The 24,816-nt window shown below is 43.3% G+C and overlaps 1 protein-coding gene across 1 annotated transcript in view; it reads right to left on the reverse strand.

The window, feature by feature from the left end:
- lrp8 (low density lipoprotein receptor-related protein 8, apolipoprotein e receptor) overlaps nucleotides 1-24,816 on the reverse strand; it is a 103,934-nt gene that overhangs the window by 39,763 nt on the left and 39,355 nt on the right. Inside the window, exons 3-6 of the mRNA XM_055642216.1 lie at nucleotides 12,155-12,277; nucleotides 6,846-6,965; nucleotides 2,993-3,370; nucleotides 84-206 (exon numbers count right to left, since the gene is read on the reverse strand). Coding sequence (XP_055498191.1) covers nucleotides 84-206; nucleotides 2,993-3,370; nucleotides 6,846-6,965; nucleotides 12,155-12,277 — 744 coding nt within the window. The remainder of the gene's footprint in view (nucleotides 1-83; nucleotides 207-2,992; nucleotides 3,371-6,845; nucleotides 6,966-12,154; nucleotides 12,278-24,816) is intronic.

The following is a 24,816-nucleotide window of genomic DNA, read 5'->3' on the forward strand; positions in this document are numbered from 1 at the left end:
TTGACACCAAGAACAACAATGTTAGATCTGAAGAGACACCAACAAGTTGCTTGCAGGCTCCTGACCTGGTGACCAGCACTAACCATTTCTGCAGTCTAGCTCGTCAACGTGCTCCGGACAGTCAAACACTTTGTTACACTGTTTGGATCCATGAATGCAGGTCCCATCATTGCACTGGAACTCGTCGGGCTGGCAGGTCACCATCGCTTTGAGAGAAAAGACAAGAGTTTATTTTTACATTTCTCAATTTTCAAATTTCTCATCGTTTTCGGGAGAAAGTTTCTGAAATATCAAAAAAAATCTTCATATTTAAAATGACAACCTCCAGCATGAAACTCAATACAAGAGCTAAACTAGAAGAGAATCAGGAATGTGAAAGATGTTAGAGATGGTTTCTTACGAGGACAGATAAGGCCATCGTTCTATCATATAGTGATACCGTGTGGAAACCGGCCCTTCAGCCCAACTTGCCCACACCGGCCAACATGTCCCAGCTACACTGCCAGCATTTCGTTCATATCCCTCCAAACCTGTCCTATCCATGTACCTGTCTAACTGCTTCTTAAATGTTGGGATTGTCCCTGCTTTAACTACCTCCTCTGACAGCTTGTTCCATATACCCACCACCCTTTGTGTGAAAAAGTTACCCCTCAGATTCCTATTAAATCTGTTCTCCCTCACCTTAAACCCACGTCCTCGATTCCCCTACTCTGGGCCAGAGACTGTGCGTCTACCTGATCTTTCCTCTCATGATCTTATACATGATATTATCCTTTCATCTTGTCACCATTCTCAGCCTCAAAACACCCCAGTGATCTAGAAATGCCAGTCTGCAAAGCCAAAAGGCTAACTCAAGCTCCCCATGAAATGTAAGGTTCAAAGATCAGCTAGCTGTTACCAGTGTTAAATTACTGGTCATGGCTCTCGATATTCATAAATGCCAGCTAAATCATCAGGTTAAATAACCAAATAGGCTTCAGGAGTTCAATGGTCTCCTGTTGCCATCTTCTCTTTCCACCACCATGAAGGTGCAAAAGGTTGCAAGGTGAGAAATCCGGATCTCCCAGCTTTGTTCAACGCCTTCATTTTCTCTTGAGAGATAACTGTCGGCAGTTTCTATTAAAAACAGTTTAAGCATGTACTGTACTTACTGGGATATTTTGTTTCGCCAAAAGGATTTTAAAAAATCAAGCCTCCAAAGTCCATGGAGAATGTTAGAATCAATGCACAAGCAAATTCATCCTGAAACTCCGGAGGCTGAGGGCCTTCATTTATATGCATGCTAGATACTTAATTAAAATTCTCGGCGTTCTGCATGCCTGCATCATAGCGACGCTGGACCTGATCAGGAATATACTGCTGTTAGAGATCCTTCAACAATCCACAACTTTATTCTATCCTCCGTAAGTACCAATCTAGAATCTAGAACTGCTGCCTGTATTCTGACTCGCAATAGAATCATTTACTCATCGGCCCAATGGTCACCGATTTTAAAATCTTACTTTTAAAGTCTCCACACTTCCCTTACCCTTGAATTCTCACCAAACTTCAAGTTTCCTACTCCAATGCTGGCTCTTGCAGATCTCAAATCAGATCAATGCTGGCCATGCCTTCAGCCGCCTGTCCTTTTAACTCTGGAACTCCTTGCCCTTGTTTCCTTCCCTCTTTCTACTCCTCTTAAACACTCTGTAAAAAAACTATATCTGACCAAGCTTTTATTTTGCTCTCCTAATATATTCTTACATATTGGATTCTGCTGGCCAGTGCTCCACAGTGTATGTTTCCTGCCAAAGCACATTCACCAGCTGGATGGATGAGCTAGTTCAGATCACCCAACACCCGAAGAACCAGTGTAGGAAGGAACTGCAGATGCTGGTTTAAACCAAAGATAGAGACACAAAATGCTGGAGTAACTCAGCAGGACAGGCAGTATCTCTGGATAGAAGGGATAGGTGATGTTTCGGGTCGAGACCCTTCTTCAGACGGGAGTTACTGAGTTACTCCAGCATTTTGTGTTTACTTGAAGAACCAGCCTCAGCAAGCTTTCTAAGTCTTATTTTGGGGGGGTGGGGGAATGTTAAAGACCCATTTGCTTTACTGTACAACACTTTTTAATTGTAACCGGTTACATCAGACTATTCCGCCATAAGCCTTTTCTGTTCCAAAGCCCTTGGCATTCAGCAGTTAGAATGAGATACCCAGCAGGTACAGTAACCCTGGGGAAATGCCCCCCCCCCCCCCTCATAAAGAACACACAACCCCACAACTGGATCACCCTGCCAATTCAATAAAACATACCAGGCATTTTCAAACACCCCTCACCATCTATTTATCACTTGTCAGGCTTGTCCTGTTCCTCCTCTCTTCCAGCCCCCCCCCCCCCCCCCTCATAAAGAACACACAACCCCACAACTGGATCACCCTGCCAATTCAATAAAACATACCAGGCATTTTCAAACACCCCTCACCATCTATTTATCACTTGTCAGGCTTGTCCTGTTCCTCCTCTCTTCCAGCCCCCACACTACCCTAATGTCTGAAGAAGGATCCTGAACCGGAATGTCACCTATCCATGTTCTCCAGAGATGCTGCCCGACCGGCTGAGTTACTCAAGCACTTTGTCTGTATAAATCTGCTACGCATGAATCCAAGGAACAACAAAAAGAATGAATTAACCATCACACTACACCTATTCCTTCTCTCCATAGATGCTGCCTGACCCACTGAGTTACTCCAGCATATTTAGTCTACCACTGAGTTACTACAGTATTTAATGTCTTTCCTTGGTAAATCTATACACTGCATCCATACACTGTAAATGGCCCGATTGTAATAACGTATTGTCTTTCTGCTGACTGGATAGCACACAACAAAAGCTTTTCACTGTACATCGATACATCTGACAATAAACTGAACTGATCTGCAGTTGCTTGTTTCTACACTAAATGCCCCCACTTGAAGCACAGTATAATACAGAGAAGAGGAAACTTACGACAGTCAATTTCATCCGACTTGTCCTTGCAGTCTATGCTGCCGTCACATTTCCAGTTGAAGTGGATGCACTCGCCATTGGCGCACTGGAACTCGCTCGCTGAGCAGGAGTCTGTCGGCTTCTGTGTTGCCAGCTGACCGCAGTTCTCCGCTCTCTCATCCGAGCCTCCAGGACAGTCGGGATCACCGTCACAGGCCCACAGCTCAGGGATACACGTGGAGCTGTTGCACTGGAACTCATGGGGTCCACACGTGGGTGGAGAACAGTCCCGTTCCTCTGTGCCATCACCGCAGTCATCGTCCCCATCACACACAAACATCATGGCAATGCACTTATCGTTGTCACAGAGGAATTCATTGGCCGCGCAGGTCTTCTTATCTGCAGGGTGGAGTAAGAGCCTCTTTCAGCATGTAAATTGATTAAATTCATTAAAAACACTTCCCTCTTCTCACTAAACCATATTTCAAATGTCTCTTTACCTCATCCGAATACACGGACTGTTACTGAATAACGTGCTCAGGGCTTGCTTGCAAGTCTAAACAGAGTTGGCAGGTTATTCAACAGATGGTATCGCACTGCTGAACATAATCCTTGCCTCACTTGGGGTCAGCATGTGCACTCTCCAGCAGGTGTCCTGGGTAGTAACCAGAAGGGCTTACCTCCCTCCCCATGGAGTGGCCAAATTTAATTATGGAGCCCAGCTGTAGTCGCCACCCTCCCCCATCCCCTAACATAACTGCACAAGAGTACCTGCATCTTAATTCAGTTTCCTGGTGTCCAGCCGACTCTGCATAGGTCTGTGAGGTAATCCATAATGTCAAAGACAGAAATTATATGGGAACTTTAAAATGGCACAACATGTTCTCAGGGAAGTCAATTAGCCAAAGCTAATTAATTTTACAAATCACTTTGCTTCATGGGATCATTCAAAAGTGAAGTCTGGCATCATCCTCCCGTCGGGTGGTTTCAGAATGCACAAGCTTTAGCATGTGATCGCTGCCATCCTGCTTTTGCTCAAGAAATGTGGTCTCCAAGGAAAACAGTGGCAGCGGTACAAACTGCAACAAACTGGTCATCCATCTGTTCATCCTTGGACAAAGTCAGTAAGTGTTCAGATATTAAGAGAAACCTCAACATAGACCAGAGATATTATTTTCAGCAACGTTTAAGAAAGAACTGCAGATGCTGGAAAAAATCAAAGGTAGACATAAATGCTGGAGAAACTTAGCGGGTGAGGCAGCATCTATGGAGAGAAGGAACAGGTGACGTTTCAGGTCGAGACCCTTCTGCAGACTGATGTGGGGGAGGGGGGGCGGGGAAAAAGAAAGGAAGAGGCGGAGACAGTAGGCTTGTGGGAGAGCTGGGAAGTGGAGGGGAAGCAAGTGTCATTTAACAATAAATATTTGCTCCTTCTCTGGTCTCCAGGAAAGCAAGTCCACGGCTGGGATGATGTTAACACAGGAGCCACCTGCTTGCCGGCATCTTGCTTGTTAAAGGCACCCACAGCCAAAGTTAATCCTATCAACAGATATCAAAGATAGACACAAAATGCTGGAGTAACTCAGCGGGACAGGCAGCATCTCTGGAGAGAAGGAATGGGTGACGTTTTGGGACTCTATCAATGTATATTCACTTTCCAGCTGGGCTCGCTGATGGTGAAGGGACATAGGAATCCTGGCTTTAATAGTGCCCTCTCCGCCACATAGCCACTGAACCACAGTGGTCGTTTGCCGACATGGTTTTCTACTGAAGCCCCCTCGGAAGGAACGTGGAAACTTGAAATGCGTGTAGGTCAGAATCACACGGATGGTAGTTCGCTTCACTCGCCGAATCTTCAGGGAAACTACATGGCAAGGGAGAGCCAGAGCCATCAGCAAAATTCACTGAAGCAAGCTTCCGTATCCACCATCTCTATTAGGGGTCGTTAGGTGTGCAACACCCTTCAGGAGTTACAGAGCAATTAATATGTAAACGAGAACCAATCTTCATCAACTATTTCAAAATGTAAACTATAAGCAGTAATTGGATTTGAAATTAAAAGCACAGCTGCATGAATGAGCACCTCTGTTTGAAGAGAGCTGGCGACAAGCTCACAGCAGGAGGTTGCTTAACATGGCTTGTATACTAACATGGCCATGAGATGTCCTTGTATCCATCAGCCGTGTGTAAGACAATGGGACTTTGTTAACCAGTCAGTATCAAACCAGGCAACAGTCATCTGCGGCTATGATATACTAGACCACTGTGAAAGAGATCAAGGATGGTTCCTCGCTTGTTTTTTGTCATTTCACACATCAGATATAGTCATGGACATATTTATTAATAATTGGGGTATTTGTGTAGCCAAGAAGTCGGTCTGTGTAACACTAATGTGTAGGAATGTGCAGATGCTGGTTTAAACTGAAGATAGACACAAAAAGCTGGAGTAACTCAGTGGGTCAGACAGCATCTCTGGAGAAAAGGAATAGGTGACGTTTCAGGTCAAGACCCTCTTCAGACTGAGTCAGAGGAAAGGGAAATGAGAGATATAGACGGTGATACAGTGATATAGCGAGATATAGAACAAATGAATGAAAGATATGCAAAAAAGTAATGACGATAAAGGAAATGGCTCATTGTTAGCTGTGGGTTAGGTGATAATGAGTTACACAGGCAATAAAATAACAAAACTAGTACAACGAGTAGGGTGGGGGAGGGACGAAGAGAGAGTGGATGTTAGAGAAATCAATATTCATACCGCTGGGTTGTAAGCTGTCAAAGCAAAATATGAGGTGTTTGTGTGTTTGGCCTCACTCTGAACAATAATTGTGTCTGGGGTCCCTGTTCCCAGAAGCTCTCCACCTTTCATGCACATTCCTTTATGACAACAATGATGCTTGATGGTCTTGCCAGTTAAGATGTGCTCTGTTTGTAAATATGTAATTTGATGGAACCATTTGTCTGCACCCAAGATATTGCAGTAAACCAGGCAATTGTAGCTTCTGATATTGTAACTACTAAAATTGCACCAGTTGTCTTTGTTTGTAATGAGTATAAACCCTTGATACACTTTGAGTTCCAACAGATTCTACAGAGGGATTCTCTCAGGAGAACGTCTTCTATCAAATCTCCTTCCAAATCTCTGTTTGACCCAAACAAAGACATTTTAGATCTACAGAGAAAAAACAAACTGCTGGAGGAACTCGGGAGGGAAATGGACAGAAATGGTTTTGTGTCAATACCCTTCTTCAGACTGGTACATCCCAACACGAAAGGTCATCTGTCCATTTCCCTCCACAGATGCTGCCTGGCCCGCAGAGTTCCTCCAGTAGTCTGTGTTTTCCTCGAGAGTCCAACATCTAGTCTTGGGCAGGCTAGATGCAGGAAAAATGTTCCCGATGTTGGGGGAGTCCAGAACCAGGGGTCACAGTTTAAGAATAAGGGGTAGGCCATTTAGGACTGAGATGAGGAAAAATTTCTTCACCCAGAGAGTTGTGAAAATCTGTGGTATTCTCTGTCACAGAAGGCAGTGGAGGTCAATTCACTGGATGTATTCAAGAGAGAGTTAGGTATAGCTGTTAGGGCTAATGGAATCAAGGGATATGGGGAGAAAGCAGCAATGGGGTACTGATAGGGGATGATCAGCCATGATCATGTTGAATGGCAGTGCTGGCTCGAAGGGCTGAATGACCTCCTCCTGCACCTGTTTTCTATGTAACATCTACAATCTTGTGTTTGTTTCCCTCTTACATGGACAGCTCTCGAATCCGTGGCTCTTTCAAGGTCACATTTGGGAGCTCGCCCAGCATGAGGTGAAGGCTAGAGCAGGAGTCGTGTTTGCCGTATTTCACCTCAAGGTAGTTCTCACACTCACCATCACAATACAACTCGTCGGTTCCATTTTCACAGTCCTGCTGACCATCACACTGCCATGTAATTGGGATGCATCTGTTTCTGGCACAGCCAAAGGTGTCCGGTGGGCACGTGACTTTATCTGCACCACACGGGAAAGAAAAGAATCAGAGTGCATTTGCTCCATGAGTGGGGACTTTCAATCAGGCTTCTTTTGGGTCTACTAACCAGAGGGGTTTATATCAGGCCCAGTCCTGCCATATGCAGGCAGTGAAAGAAGAGCCAGGATCTCTAGTCCAGAAAGCAAGCAGCGCTGGACCAGAACAGAAGACACGGTACATTTGGAAGCCAGTGAGTGGAAATGCCAAGCTTTGGATTAAAAGTCTTAAAAGTCTTCTTCTTTGAAGAGGAGAAAGAAAAAGATCAAAGAAGAAAAATGGCTAAGCGAGCTTTCAGCTTTGAGATCTCAAGAAAGAACAAATGTGAAATGAAGCTTGATTTTTGCAAAGATGAAGGTAAGAACAAGCGTTTTTGTTGCAGATGATTAAAAAACAGGCAGGTGAATGGTAACGTCTGTTTGAAATTATTCCATCAAGTTGGAAGAATCCATTGTATAAGCCTTCTATTAACCTTGTTCCGAATCTGTTCTTTAAAATGGTTTGATTTCTCACAGGCAAAAAGCCAGTTTACTGAGCAATTTACCAGAAACCAGGTGTTGAGACATCCATTTAGTAATTTGGATTTAAAGCTAGTTTAAACAACAGATACAATGAGCCCTAAATGCCACAGACACTTTTCAAAAAAAAATCTGTGGATTCTCACTGTGAACTTGACTGAGTGTATCCAGCCAATAGTTTTAAACTACGTCATACAGGTACATTGACAATGAAGGGGGATATCACACCCACCACAAATGTACACTGAAAGTGATGGAGTGGTGTGAGAAGGACCAAAATAATCCAGTCAGATCCCCACTCAAGAATTCCTTGCCTGTTTTTCCACACAGCAGACAAAGGGAACATAAAACATGCAGGTGGGAAACTGTAAATCAACTTGCTCTCATTACTGGGCTTGATTATTTTATTCATGAAGCTATTCAATGGAAAAAAAACTCACACAAACTGCCTGATTTTTGGTTAAATGCATTGAGCACATTTATGACTATCAATGAAAATGTAATTGCTGTTATGTTTCCAAATCAATTTATGAGTTTTGTCCATGGAGATGGAACATTTAATGTGTCAACAGTAAAACAATGTAAACTCCCACTGTCCCCACTCGTCCTGGTTCATATAAAACTTAAACTGGCCAACCTCACAACAATAATCAAGCGTTAATGACCGCGGGACAATTGCCATCAGCCACCGGGGGCTTTGACTCTGACATCGGGAGGGGAATGGGGAGTGCAGGGGAGAGATAAGATTTTTTGCCTTCCATCACAGCGAGGAGGAGATGCGCTGTGATGGATGTCTGTGTAAATTGTGTTGTGTCTTGGGTCTTTTTTTTCTTGTGTGTATGACTGCAGAAATAACATTTCATTTGAGCCTATATGAGGTTCAAGTGACAAATAAATTGTATTGTATTGTATTGTAAATCTGCTGGTAGACAACGGGAATCATCATTCAGCACAGAAAAAGGCAGCTTCCCTGTGGCGATTAATTCATAGCCCTTCTGTTGTTTGAGCAGATTCCAAAGGACAAGTTGGCACGTGTTACAGTGACTTTTTCTTATGCCAGCATCATATTAATACATTGCACCACCATTAGACATCTCAGGCTGAAACTTATTTTAGGGCAGCACAATAGCCACAGTTGGTAGAGCTACTGTCTCACAGTGCCAGAGACCCTGGTTCGATCCTAACCTCAGGCAATGTCTGTATGGCATTTGCACATTCTCCGTGCGACTGCGTGGGTTTTCTCCAGGTGCTCCGGTTTCCTCTCGCATCCCAATGACGTGCGGGTTTGAAGGTTATTTGGCCTGTGTAAATTTGCCTCCAATGTGTAAAGAGTGGATGGGAAAGTGGGATAACATAGAAAAAGTGAACAGGTCTGCATGGAGTAGGTGGGACCAAAGGGCCTGTTTCCATGCAGTATCGGCAAAAATGATAATGGGATCAAAAGCAGGGACTACCTAAAATTGGAGAAGTCAAGGTTCATACCGCTGGGGTGTAAACTACCCAAGCGAAATATGAGGTGCTGCTCCTCCAATTTACGGTGGGCCTCACTCTGGCCATGGAGGAGGCACAGGACAGAAAGGTCGGATTCGGAATGGGAGGGGGAGTTGAAGTGCTGAGCCACCGGGAGATCAGGTTGGTTATTGCGAACCGAGCGGAGGTATTGGGCGAAGCGATCGCCAAGCCTGCACTTGGTCTCGCCGATGTAGAGCAGTATTTGAATGTAGAGCATTTGAATGTAGTAGGTATCATTAATAAATTTGCAGATAACATGAAAATTGGTGGCATTGTGGTGCAAGGAAGGTTACCCAAGGATATCGATCAGTTAGCACGTTGGGTAGAGTGTTGGGAATTGCAATTTAATCCCAACACGTGCAAGAGGATGCAATTTGAAAAGTCAATTAGAGGCAAGTCGTGTGCAGTAAACAGAGCACTTATGAATATTGATGAATAGGGAGACCTAGGGATCGATCATAGTTCCCCGAGAGTGGCAACACAGAAAGATGGAGTGGTGAATAAGGCAAATGATATTCTTGCTTTCATAGGTTGAGGCTTCGAATGTAAGAGGGAACCTTATGTTGTATCTTTACAATAAACTTCTTACTTAGTGCAGCTTTGTAGACACGTTAGACACAAATATACAATAAATGATCATGTATTCTAAGCAAACTAGACCATGATATTGCTCTATGACCTTTGTTGACCAGAAAGAGAAAGCGAGGGGCCATGTACCATTCTACAGGACCGCTATGGAGAGAATCAACAGCTTCAAGTTCCTGGGTGTACACATCTCTAATGATCTATCCTGGGCCCAGCACACTGATGCAATCACAAAGAAATATCGGCAGCACAATTATGAGATTGACCAAGTAAGGTTATGTGCATGTAAGATGGCAAGCGTGTTATGTTATAAAATGACATGTTAGTGCCTGAAGAAACTGTTAATTGAAAGTTCTCAGCTCTTACTGGAGGAGTGGTTGAAAACTAATAGGGAGACCAAGTAACAGATGCTTCAAGGAGATTTATGTGACTGAGAAATAGCAAAAGCCTGTGTGACTGACCTGATCTTCAGCTTTGCTATTTATTGACAAGGAGAGATTGAGAGTTTCATGTGGAAGCAAATAAACAACCTCTTATGGAAAGCGTGCAAACATGATAACATCCAGCATAAGCTCAGCTGTAAACACCCAATAGTCAACAGTCAAAATTCACATGAAAATGGCCACTATAGCACGGATGTCCATAGAACGGGAGTCTGAACCCTCAGAAGATGAGAGGAGAGGAAAAACTGATAAGATTGCTTTCATAACCTCGTTGATAAGTAAAATATTATGTATCCTGGAATAAACATCATGTTGGAAATACTCAGCAAGTTAAGTAGGAAAAAAAATGATTAAATTTCAGGTCTACAATCTTATTCCAGGATTACACATTTACCAATTATGCTGGAAACCTGAAAATGCTTCTTAAATCCACCAAGAAATCCCAATGTATTCTTTTTTTAAATTTGAAGCTAAAGTACTAGTGTGTTGGAATTTATTTGCAATCCTCGTAGCTTATCAATCCACTGAACATTCCCAGTTTAAAAATTGTTTCATCACTGATGGTCATGGCTTCAAGCTGCCAAGCCTCGAGCTCCAGAACCCTAAAAATGTCTGCCTCTCTACCTCACATTTGCCTCGAAGGTGCTTGTTACAATATTGCTCATCTACCGTGACATTTCCTTTGGTTGCTTGTAATTTTTTATCTGCTAATATTGCTGTGCAATGACATGGGACCGTAAAAAGTTCTTGCTGTGGTTATCCATTCACATTCGATATATAAAGGCTTCCTCAGGCCAGTCATATCCCTTGTAAACATTTCAGACGAGCCTCTGGCAACAAGCGGCACTGGTTTGTTGGGTGTAAATCACTGAATGTTTCTATAGAACAAACCAACTGGCAGCTGCTGTATGTCTGACAGGATGCCAACTTTCTGCACTGTAATAGACACATTTGTTTCCCCAATCTTTCTTGCTAAAATGCCACAGCCCACTAACAGTCTTCCCACAATAATAGAGGTAATCCTCAGAACTAATGGGAAACTGTTCAACGTACAGCAACTGTACTTCAAATGAAGGTGACCAAAACCTAGGTAGTTGGACTGCAGTACATTGACAACGCTTGTGTTGGCATGCTCTCCAAAGGCCAGGCTCCAAGCCACTGAAACAGTCTGAAGAATCCAGACCCAAAACATCATCTATCCATGATCTCCAGAGATGCTGCCCGACCTGCCAAGATACTCCAGCATTTGCAGTTCCTCGTGTCTCCGAGCTATTGTTGATGTTTTCACCAAAGCTTGTAAAAGGATGTGCCTTGCACTAAAAATCTGCATGTATTTACCAACGCCCACAATTTCCAACAATATTTCCTATTACTCGTGATCTGGATCACTAGAATCAACAAATTTAGCCCTTTTAATTTACTTTATAATTCAATCAGAAAATATTCAGCCCTCGGTCAAGTGAGGGCTATATCAACCATGAAAGTCCCGGTTCCGATCCCTAATCTGCACTGCATGAGAGGGATCACTGCATATTAAGCCAAGCCAGGAATATGCCTGCACATTTGGCCAGAAAGAAACAAAGGGAATTACAGCAAGGGCATGCTCTCCTGGTCCCTGGCCAGTAAATTATGTTGGAATTGAAGCAAAAACAGCAGACACAGGAAATTTAAAACCAAAGGGATTAAAATATTTCAAAGGGTCATTGACCTGTAATACTTATCCCGTTTTTTGGCATTTTCCGTTCTAGTTTCAAATCCTGCTGGAAAATGTGCACATGTGGAGATTCGGTGAGGAGAGGAATAGTTTCAACTGTGATACCATGGCACATTGTCTGTGCTAATATGTGACACCAATGGTCACAAGCTTCTGCCTCCCTCATACCAAAATGTCATTAGCAATGAATTCTATAAAATATCCTCTCAAACCATCTTCTATTCAACAGTTTAAAAACATGAACTGACAGAGTACTAGCTAACTTGATATTTATCGCAATAGCATTTTTTCAGATCGTGGCATAATTCAGTAATTGCCTCTTTAAATCTGTGAATAAATTATGAATTTATTCCAGGCTATTTTACGGGACTTTGCTGTTCCTATCAGTTGAAATTACTTACTGCACAATTCAGTCACCTCGTCCGAACCATCTGTGCATTCCTCTTCTCCATCACAGCGCCAGTCCCCAGAGATGCATTCCCCATTGTCACATGTAAAATGCGTAGCTGCACAGGTTTTCTTGGCTGTTTGATAAGCAGAATTTACACCAGTTAGCATTATGGAGAAATTAAAATGAACAATACCTGCACCAAAGGTCTGTCAAATGTCCCACCATTTCACATGCATACAAGCAAAGACTTAATTTAATGATTCAATGGGGGGGGGGGGGAAGGACATATACATTGGACCATGGTCATCATATGAAGGTTACCACTTCTAAACAACTATGATGAATGGGCACTCAATTAAAGGGCACAAATAATAAACTGAACTTGTAATGTTCCTGTCAACCTACAGATATATTCTGCTATCTTTCTCAAACTAGATGTTCTGGAACCACTCGCGACTCTCAGATATCTAAGTTTATAATGGGATCTAGATCAGGAATGGCAAATGGAATCTAACTGTAACAATTGTATTGTTTATGTTTAGTTTAGTTTAGTGATACAATGCCGAAACAGGCCCTTCGGCCCCGTGCCGACCAGCTATCCCCGCACATTAACACTATCCTACACACACACTAGGGACATTTTTTTACATTTACCAAGCCAATGAACCTACAAACGTGTACGTCTTTGGAGTGTGGGAGGAAACCGAAGATCTCGGAGAAAACCCACGCAGGTCACGGGGAGAACGTACAAACTCCGTACAGACAGCACCCGTAGTCGGGATCGAACCTGGGTCTCCGGCGCTGCATTCTCCGTAAGGCAGCAACTCTACCGCTGCGCTACCGCTTCCTGTCAAACCAGGAAGGACCTACACAGTAAATGGTAGAACCATGGAAAGTGTTGTAAAACAGAAAGATGTCGTATAGGTGCACGGTTTCCTGAACGGGGCAATTCAGGTGAACAGGGTGGTGACAGCTTGGCACACTTGTCATTGGGAAGGATGACAATTACAAAAGTTGGTTCATCATGCTACACCTATACAATGTTGTTGTTGAGACCACATTGAGTACAGTGTGCCATTCCAGTCACCCTTCACTGTCAATGCTGACTACCTGAAGGTGCTTGGGATCTGGTTCAGAGGATCCAGAATGAGAATCAACAACTAGTTGGAGCGGATCAACAAGCTCCAAAACTACATTGGGAACATGGGAACAGCATGCCCTCTTGATTACGGGGCAAAACCAGGTCAACAGGTGCTCTCAGTGTTTCTGTACACGTTGCAAGTATGGCCCATACCCCATTCTTCCAGCATGGCAGCCACTCGGACTATTTGCTGTTAACTCTAGTCATCCTAAATGGAGTGCATCCAACAGATCCAACTCTCCAGAGAATGGGGAAACACATACCCACAGTGCCCTTGATCCTGATGGCCACCTTTATGTGTTCAAGCTGTGCGCAGAACCAAAGTGCGCAAACACCAAGTGTCATCGTGTGCTGAGGTTCTACCTCTCCCCAATGTTGTGAAGGATGGGCCTGGCCTTGTCATTGTACAATGATTCATTCAATTGGATTTTGTAATACCATCCATCCTTTCTCAAAACGTTCCTTCGGAGGAACACCTTTGACCACAAGTCCATCAGACAGTGGTCAGCATGGAACTAGGAGAAGGAGTTTATAAACCAGGAGAACCATCAAAGCCATTTAGCGGAATGTCTCGTCCTGAGAACCTCTCTAGCAAGCAACAAGGCCTCGCTTGGCCAGCAGTGAGAGGGGTCCTCCTTCTCAGATCCTTCCTGCACTGAAGGAGTCACTCCCAGTGCTTGCTGCCCTTACAATGGCTATGATGAGGATGAGACAATGGTCAACATCAGTGTGAACTGTGCATTTGCAAAGAAGGTATAGCAAAGGATGCAAGGATCTTTAATGTAGTTTAGAGATACTGCACGGAAACAGACCCTTCTGCCCACTGATTGCGCCGACCAGCAATCCCCGCACACTAACGTTATCCTACACACTAGAAACAATTTACAATTATACTTTAACCCACAAACCTGTACGTCTTTGGAGTGTAGGAGGAAACCAGAGATCCTGGAGAAAGGTCACGGGGAGAATGTCCAAACTCTGTACAAACAGCAGCCGTGGGCTGGATCAAACTCGGGTCTCTGGCACTGTAAGGCAGCAACTCTACTACTGCACCCTCATCATAAACAGGGTCAGGTCTACGGGCTGTTGCCAGGGACGCACATGAAAACAAACATCAAATGCTGCTGAAAGATTGTTAGCTCAATGAAAGACATGCTTTGATCAACCTAAAACTTACTCTTCCAATGCAAAAAAATATGAATAGATGAATATTGTTGCCCAGCACATTTCTGGCTGCAGGAGTGCATGCTAAGGGACACACTGAAGCTTGGTGCAGCCAACAGCACAAACGTTTTGTGGGGAAGGACTGCTATCTAAGCTCCTGCTGCTACTGGGCACTGAGGGGCTGGATTCTGTGTTAACAGCCCTGCAACACTTGAAGAAGCCACAAATGATATTGGTGCTTTTAACATAGAATGTAATTTGATGAAACTACGAACGTATACATTTTACATCGTAATGAATATATAGCTTGGGGGACACTATGACTATAAAAAAAACATTCTGCTTGGTATTTCTGGAATATATTTTTTAGGAATAAAGTTTATTTTTGGAAAAAAGCACTGGAAATATTCAGACGCTCATGTGCAGTATGTGGAGAAAATTAAGATTTCAGATCAATGGCCTTCTGTCCTTTAGTTCTGAGGTTAGGTCACTGACCTGAAAAGAGTTTTCTACATTTGTCTTATAAGAACAAATGCTGAATGTTGCAAGGACAGTTACAATGGAGGAAGTGAGAACAATGATGTTTATCTCTCTATTTTTTACTGTGACCAGATACTATAGGTATCTGTTTTTTTCATCTCTCTATATTTGACTGTGGACAGTCACTATAGGTATGTCATGCCTGAAACTAGAACCAGTTCAAACTTTAAATCTGATTCATTAGCACAAATGTTATACATCACTGATCTGGAAAATATTTGATGTGTCCTGCAATTCAATAATTGTAATGAAGGTTGCAGAGATATTGTGGCTCTTGACAGAATTTTATAAAGGGCTATTCTTCTCAGTTGGATGCATTGCATGAGTGCCGAGGCAGCGATGAAATGATGTGTAGTGGACATTTGAGGATAGATTATTATTTTGAACTGCTTTAACTGCTTTAATGGAGATCAACGTATTTATACTTAGCTTCCCCTCAGGACATTAAAACAAATATATTCAAATGCATCAAATAATGAACACAAAAAGAAACTGAAAATATCAAGAAGGTTAAAAGATAACTTAGATCCTGGATGGTGAAATATTATTAACTTGTGCAAATTTGAGGGGAGTATGTTTATTGGAGGCAGAATTTTCCCTATGTAAATAAAAGGATAAATTACAGCTCACGTAAACACCCCAATTGTAAACAAATGCTTTATGTATAGCTGCATAACCTAGAGTTTCCTCATAATGAATAAGGGAACTGCATTTTTTGTATTGCCACATCGATCTACACGTCACCAGTCATAAAACTTTGGAAGGATCAATCCTGGCAAGTCATGTTTCTTGTGAGATTATGAGCCAGACAACTGACACGCTACACGCACACTACCTAAATCAAACACGGCACTAACAAAACTAGCAGATCCTTATGTCAGCACTGCAGCAAGCCTGCATGGAGTAGTGGCAGGTTTTAGGTTGTAAGTGAACTAGAGGAGGAGCAGGTTTCTGGTTGTAATCGGTACTACTGCTGATTGTGCCAGCATTGCTGGTGATGGTAGCCCACGAGATGCTGACAAGATTAAAAAAAAATTAGGATCAGTTTCATTTTCCTCAACTGATAAACAGCTAGGTAACAGTAATGGCTAAGTTTTGTTGCAGTAAAGCAGGTCATTTAGCCCACCATGTCTGTGGTGAACATGATGCCAAACCCAACCCTTATATGCCTGTATATAATCCATATCCTCCCATTCCCTACATGGCCTGCCTATCCAGATGTCTCTTAAAGGTTACTATCGTATCTGCCTCCATCACCATCCGTGGCAGCATGTTCCTGACACCCACCAACTTCGGTGTATAAAACATGTCCCGCACATCTCCAATATGCTTTCCCCCTCTCACTTTAAAGCTATGGCATCTAGTATTTGAAATTCCCATCCTGGGAAATATGTTGACAGTCAACCCTATCTATGCCTCTCATTGTTGTGCACACTCCTATCACACTGCAACCTCTGGCGTTCCAGAGAAAATGATCAAAGTCTGTCCAGCATCTTTTTGTAGCTAATCCTGGCATCATTTTGATAAATCTCCTCTACATCTTTTCCAAAGCCTCCACATATTTCCTGTGATGCGGTGAGCAGAACTGCATGCAATACTCCAACAGCGGCCTAATCAAAGTCCTATAAAACTGCATCAGGACTTCCTGACTCTTAACACCCCGACCAGTCCCCAAGCATGTGATCGATCCTTCCAATTATACCATTGCTCGCTTCTATTCATGTTCTCCAGAGATGCTGCTGCCTTGCTGAGTACCTCCAGCACTTTGTGTTCAAAAATATATATGGATGCAAGACAACTGTGGAAACTGGTAGTGAGCAGTTCTGTTCAAAGAGGGAAAAAAACGCATAAAGTATGAGGACAGAACAAAGGCAGAAGGAAGAAAACCAGGAGTTAACAGATGAAAAGAAGAGGAAAAGATACCTTGTCACGGTCACTCACAGACTGCGATGTAGTAATCACTCATTATGCTTTTCAAAAGTCAAGTGTATTTAATTATTCTATGTACCGAATACGGATCCATGAAATATTTACTCGCTGTTAACAGGCCCATAAATGCAATAACATGCAGAAAGTAACAATAAAATGGGATCCTGGCCAGGGTGGTATAGGTCTTTGATGATATTGTTTTTTTTGAGCCAGAGCCTCCTAAAGATCCCTTCGATGATGGGTAAAATCAGGTGAGGTCTAGACTGGGCTCTGAAGTCTAGTCTGAAGAAGGCTCTCAACCAGAATTGTCATCTCTGAGATGCTGCCTGATCTGCTGAGTTTCTCCAGCAGTTTCCCTCTTAAGGCGCTTGTTTTCTTAATATAATATGACCAATAAAACCTGCGTTCAAATCAATTTGTTGTAGGCATGACCAGGTCCCCTGAATTTGGCTAAATTAAATACAAATTGATAAATCTAACATAGACAATGGACAATAGACAATAGGTGCAGGAGTAGGCCATTCGGCCCTTCGAGCCAGCACCGCCATTCAATGTGATCATGGCTGATCATCTCCAATCAGTACCCCATTCCTGCCTTCTCCCCATATCCCTTGACTCAGCGATCTTTGAGAGCCTTATCCAGCTTTCTCTTGAAAGTATCCAGAGAACCGGCCTCCACCGCCCTCTGAGGCAGAGAATTCCACACAACTGTTGTGAAAAATTGTTTTTCCTCGTCTCCGTTCTAAATGGCTTACCCCTCATTCTTAAACTGTGGCCCCTGGTTCTGGACTCCCCCAACATCGGGAACATGTTTCCTGCCTCCAGCGTGTCCAAACCCTTAACAATCTTATATGTTTCAATAAGATTCCCTCTCATCCTTCTGAACTCGAGAGTGTACAAGCCCAGCCGCTCCATTCTCTCGGCATATAACAGTCCCGCCATCTCGGGAATTAACCTTGTAAACCTACGCTGCACTCCCTCTATAGCAAGAATGTCCTTCCTCAAATTAGGGGACCAAAACTGCACACAATACTCCAGGTGTGGTCTCACTAGGGCCCTGTACAACTGTAGAAGGACCTCTTTGCTCCTGTACTTGACTCCTCTTGTTATAAAGGCCAACATGCCATTTGCTTTCTTCACTACCTGCATAGAGACTAATCACTGACAAATAAAGTGTTCAACTACTGACATGCCTTCAGGCTACTGAAGATCCATGGATTAGTCGCCACTACTCCAGAAGATGATCCCATATATAAGAGGTAGCTTGAACAAAGAGTGAAATGTTATGAATGCATTAGTACTCTAAAGTATCCCTGATGTGTCGCTGTTGTTAAGATTGTTTTTAACAACGAACAGACTTTCAGAATCCATGTTTAAGCAAAAGGAGCCTGGTAATGCCAATATTTCAGCCTTCTCCAAAGCAAAGACAAGGAATCTTCCGTTTTCTTTTCAATGAAGGATTCCTCGATGAAAGCCAGGGCAAATTTGAATAAATCCAGCACACATGATAATGAGCTTAGAGGGTAAAAGTCATAAAATATGAAGTTAGCATGCTGCTAACTTTAAACAATAACATCACATTGCTAAATTGTCCTGCTTTTTCATGGCTTTACGCAAGAAGTTTGGTTTGCCCTTTTCCAAATCTGCCCCGTTTTCTAATTGCCTCCGAATCACATTGGCGAGTATGGATTGGCTCGGCAGAGTATCACTATGTCGTGGTGTGCATAGTGGCTGACAACCAGGGGACAATGGTCAGTGATGAAGCGTGATAAACATGACTGTTTGAACAACGTCAACTGCAGGGGCCTCGTTATTAACCATCACTCTCTGCTGACACAGCACAGAGCACATTTCAAATTGTGAGTCTCCCCCTCCAGTCTCCTCTCAACCCCTTCCCTGATTTGTTTGGCAATGTATAACACCATGGGGTTCCTCTAACGCGCTGAAACAGCAGAACACGTCTCTTGTTGAGAATGATATTAACATATCATAATTGTGTTTAAAGAGTTTAATGCCAGGCCTGTTGTAAACTATTAAAAGCAGGAGGAATCTATGGATCAAGAATGCCTTGCATGTCATTGAGAAATAAATATTTTGCAAGATAAACAATTCAGGAAGGTCATGGATTTGAGCCCTGTTGTGCTGAGTTGCTGATAGTATGTACAGCAATACAACAAGTGCCATATTCGGCCTTGATCTGAAGACAGGCTTTGGAGTTGGCAGGAGGCAAGAGAGGGGAATAACTTCTCTAGGATGCCTGCTTTCAAATTAAATAATGCATGAAAAATAAAAGGGTCAGGTTGTTTGAAATGCTAATCATTGCATTTAGAAAAATATAAATAGGAACATCAGAGAATTTTCCCCACAAAGCAAGACATTTCTCATTTCAAACTTCCAATAACCGTGCGTGAATAATGTCAGATATGATTTACGTTGCAGACCAGAAAACTTGACTGCAGCGGCACAAATTGAACAATGGAAACCAAGTCATGCTGAAACTTTCTGCTGCAAGGTCAGACGCAAAAGATGTTTCTTAGATACCTTCTATTGTGCAAATATACTAAGCAGAAACCAGCTACACAGAGGCTTTCCAGTGGCTACTGTGTTACCTGGGCAACTTGGACATCATCAGAATCCACCTCATTAGTGACATGCATAATTCAACAAGTATGGAACAAAATAAAAAATAATTCAGAAATGCAGATGAGAAAGCACTTGAAATAAAATTTAAAATAAAGAGCATTTTAGCACATCAGACTCGCATCCAGTTAATTTCAGTTTCATATACCCCCAAATTATTCAATCCATACTCAGAAATGCATTCAACGTTTAAGTTTGTCCAGGAATTGTGCCAAAGAAGACATTCCGAGTGTTCCAACCGTGGTCCATTCCCAGGTGAAGGCTAAGACCACTGTGTAAAAGTCAAACGATCTTGAGCCGAACAAGAAATGTTGCTACAATCTTCACAGACTTACCAGGAATACCACGAGGCAACACTGGGACAAACTTCCCAGCATAACCATCCGGCCACCCGTCGACTGTGGCAAGGCCCGAATACTATAACGGGCTACAAAGTGAAGTCAGACAGCCTTACTGGCATTAGTGAGGATCCCTCTGATGAACAATGCATTCTATGCCTGTTTTGAGCGGGAGGCCAAGGCGACAATGACATCCGTTCCAACAGACTCGAGTGTGTCATTTCCCAGGGTCATTGTTGTAGAAGTAAGATCGGCCTTCCTGAGGGTGAATCCACAGAAGGCAACTGGCCCGGATAGAGTCACGTCCTTGTGAACTGCACGGACCAATTAGCAGAATGTTCACGGACATCTTTAATCTCCCCCTGCTCCGTTCAGAGGTACCAACATGTTTCAAGAAGACTACTTTTATCCTGGTGCCATGGAAATGCAAGATATCATGCCTTATTGATTACCGTCCAGTGGCCTTGAAATTCACCATCATTAAGCGCTTCGAGAGGCTGGTTATGGCTCAGATTAATTTCTGCCTACCAAGCAGCCTTGATCCACTGCAATTCATCTACCACCACAACAGGTCCACAGCTGATGCCATCTTCCTGGCCCTACACACACTCTGGAACACTTGGATAAGGACACTGACGTCAGACTCCTATTCCTCAACTATAGGTCCCCTTTCAATGGCATTATCCCAACCAAGCTCAGCCCCAAACTCGTGGAACTTGAAGTCAGCACTCATCTCTGCCAATGAATCCTCGACTTCCTGACCAACAGACCACAATCAGTGAGAATAGGTGACAAATCATCCTAAACGGTAATCCTCAATACTGGTGCCCTGCTAGGATGCGTTCTCAGCTCCCTAGTGTACTCCTTATATGCAGCAAAATACCAATCCAACTCAATCTACAAGTTCGCAGACAACTGCACTGTAAGCAGGCCAGGTATCGAATAATGACAAGACAAAGTACTACAAGGAGATCGAGAACTTTGTAACTTATAGTGCTAAGTCAACAACCTCTCCCTCAATGTCAGCAAGACAAAGGAGATATTATTTAAGAAGGAACTGCAGATGCTGGAAAATCGAAGGTACACAAAAAAGCTGGAGAAACTCAGCGGGTGCAGCAGCATCTATGGAGCAAAGGAAATAGGCAACGTTTCGGGCCAAAACTCTTCTTCAGGCTGATCGGGGGTGGGGGGGGTGGGGACAAGAAAGGAAAAAGGAGGAGGAGCCAGAAGGCTGGGAGACAGCAGGGGGACTGAGGAAGGGGAGGAGATAGCAAGGACTAACAAAATTGGGAGAATTCGATGTTCATGCCCCCAGGATGCAGACTCCCCAAGCGGAATATGAGGTGCTGTTCCTCCAATTTCCGGTGCTGCTCACTGTGGCCATGGAGGAGACCCAGGACAGAGAGGTCGGAGACGGAGTGGGAGGGGGAGTTGAAGTACTGGGCCACCGGGAGGTCCGCTTGGTTATTGCAGACCGAGCGGAGGTGTTCGGCGCAACGATCGCCCAACCTCCGCTTGGTCTCACCGATATAGATCTGCTGACATCTAGAGCAGCGGATGCAATAGATGAGGTTGAAGGAGATGCAGGTAAACCTCTGTCGCACCTGGAACGACTGCTTGGGTCCTTGAATGGAGTCGACGGGGGAGGTAAAGGGACAAGTGTTGCATCTCTTGTGGTTGCAAGGGAAAGTGCCCGGGGAGGGGGTGGTACGAGAGGGAAGGGAAGAATTGACAAGGGAGTTATGGAGGGAGCGGTCTTTGCGGAAGGCAGATATGGGGGGAGATGGGAAGATGTGGCGAGTGGTGCGGTCACGTTGGAGGTGGCGAAACTGACGGAGGATTACTTTTTGTATGTGACGGCTGGTGGGGTGAAAGGTGAGGACTAGGGGGACTCTGCCCTTGTTGCGAGTGGGGGGGATGGGGAGAGAGAGCAGTGTTGCGGGGTATGGAAGAGACCCTGGTGCGAGCCTCATCTATGGTGGAGGAGGGGAACCCCCGTTCCCTGAATAATGAGGACATTTCAGATAGTGTGAAAGGAGATAGTGATTGACTTCAAGAAGCAAAGTAGTACACATACCACATCGATGGCATTGAAATAGAGCTGGTCCAAAGCTTCGTTCCTACGAAAAAATATCAAAGCTATGGCCAAAAATGCACACCAACACCTCTACTTTCTTAGAAGGCTTAGGAAATTTGGCATGTCCCCATCAACCCTGAACAACTTCTACAGGTGCACCCTAGAAAGCATCTTATCAAGATGCATCACAGCCTGGTCTGCGAACATTTCCACCCAAGACCACCGCAAGGAATTGCAGAAAGTTGTGGACGTGGCCCAGACTATCACACACAAACCAGCCTCCCTTCCATCACCTGTATCTGCAAGGCCACCATCATCATGAATGACCAAACTTACCCCAGTCACTCCCACTTCTCCCCTCTCCCTCTCCCATCAGGCAAGAGGTACGGAAGTTTGAATATCTCCAGATTCAGGAACAGTTTCTTCCCAGCTGTTATCAGACAAATAAACGGTCACCTCCTCAGCTTGAGTGCAGTCCTGACCTACTTCATTGGAGACATTTGAACTATCTTTAATCAGTCTTTATAGGACTTCAATGTTACATCTTGCATTAAATGCTGCAGCCTTTATCCTTTGTCTGTGCACTGTGGATTATTATTATTATTAATTCTTTATTTCGAACAGAATAAAATAATAAAAAGCAAGTGTACAAAAAGCAAAACAAGAATATTTATAAAGTGTCATAAACAATATCTATAAATAAATGAAATCATATGTGTCCGAAAAGGAGCAGGAAGAAGCCAAAGCTTATTAATTCCCACCCCTTATTCAACTGCTTATAATTATCTTATACAAATTTAGCAGCTATATGTACACCATATGTACACCAGCAGCTATATGTACACCAAATTATTTACATTTATACACTAATCAAATATTTACAAACCATACAAAGAGAGAAAAAAAATAAAAGAAAAAACCCTCATATACTATACAGTATCTTAGTCATATCTACAACCCATCACCCTATAATCACCCTTCCCAATGCAATCAGTATAACAAATATCCCACTCACAATCACCTATCCTCATCCCAATATCCTTTAATAAAAAGTGTTTTTGTACATCTTTTTAAACTGAATGGCTTGATTGTATTCATGTGTCGTCTTTTCTTTGACTGGATCGCATGCAAACTAAAGCTTTTCACTACACCTCGGTACACATGACAATAATAAACTAAACTAAAACTAAGTCTCTTTCCCCATTTCAACAAATTCTCTGGTAAACCGTTCCATAATTCATTTATCCTCTTTGTAAAAATATTCAGCCATTTCATTTTTAAAACTGACTCCTCTTACTATGCAGTTTTTAATCGGAAATAAATGTGTCTGGATTGGTTATATCAAATCCCTACAGAATCCAGGAAATTTCTATAATGCATCTTGAATTATCCTTTCTTCCAAAGTTTTCCCCAAGATATAAAAGGTATCACTTTAATTACTCCTCAGCATTCCTTTCGTAAAACAAAACCTCCTCAAAACAGATGCTACATTTGGGATTGAAAACTGACATCTGCAAACCACGGCAGAATTATTTAATTCATTTCTCATGGCACAACCATCAAACCTACCATTCCAAAGGATCTTCAAGAATATTTAATACAATATTTCTCAAAGAATTGATATCAAGGAAACCATCTCAAAACTGTCAACCGATTCAAAAGATTGATATCTCATGGACTATTAAAACAGCAGTGTACAAGGGTGGTGGGGTTTGTCAAGATAGGACAGGTAAATAGAAGTAATAAAGAAGATTTGATAATTGTATATTTAACCCATCAGCGAAGAGAGACAGGTCAAAGCACAGAAATCAGCTGGGAAACACAGCTCATGAGTTTGTTGAAAGTGGATAAAAGGTTCTTTTTTTCCCCCCTGATAACTGTTGTGACTTTTCCAGACCAGAGACCAGCCCAGAGCTTCAGCAGCAGGCGCAGCGGACTTAATATCGCGGAGCCTGGGATCCCTTGCTGGGGATCGCCAGAAGAAGTGCTCCAACCGCTGGCCCGTGGTCTTTAACATCGTGAAGCCGCGGACTCCGGTAAGTAGCGGCCGATTCGGGAACTTCAAGCCGCGGAGTGTGTTCTGATCCATCTCGACGTCGGAGTTTCGATCATCCCAAAGAGAGGGCTTGTACAACGGGCGTCCATCACAGCGACTGCGGAGGGTTCAAGGCTCCGACCACAGGTGAACAAAAGGAGGAAGATTAACTGACCCTTATCGCCTTCCATCACAGTGCGGAATGTTGATTCCACTGTGATGGATGTTTATGTTCAACTTTAGTGTGTATTGTGTGTGTATCTTTTTACTTGTATGTCTGTATGGTAACTCAAATATCACTGTACCTTACTTGGTGCATGTGACAATAAATGTGAACTTGAACTTGAAATGGTGACAAAGAAAATAAGTGTAAAGGAAGCAGACTGTTGTAAATATGCAGGTTCTTGGCTTTATTCTTCCCCACAAAACAGCACATATAATCCTTGCAAGATTTGATGGTGGACAGGCATCCTAATGGACATCTACATCAACAGTGCTACATTGAGCATCTATTATTAAGGTTGGTTTGACCAAAAAAATACAGCAAAAAGGGAGATTAGGTGTCACAAGTACACTTGGTAAGTTCTTGCAGATGATGTTTCTGGAGAATGTAGATGAAGAAAAGAGAGTCCTGGAATGCCATTTGTGTTGAGGGGGGGGGGGGGGGGGGGGGGGGGGGGAGTGGGGGGTGCTGTTGAGGTCTAAAACAGGACGATAGAATTGAAAGGGCGGCATAATAATGCAGCGGCAAGTTGTTGCCTTACAGCGCTTGTAGTGCCAGAGACCTGGGTTCGATCCCAACTGCAAG

The sequence above is a fragment of the Leucoraja erinacea genome, chromosome 10, assembly GCF_028641065.1.
Source record: "Leucoraja erinacea ecotype New England chromosome 10, Leri_hhj_1, whole genome shotgun sequence".
Classification (NCBI taxonomy): Eukaryota; Metazoa; Chordata; class Chondrichthyes; order Rajiformes; family Rajidae; genus Leucoraja; species Leucoraja erinaceus.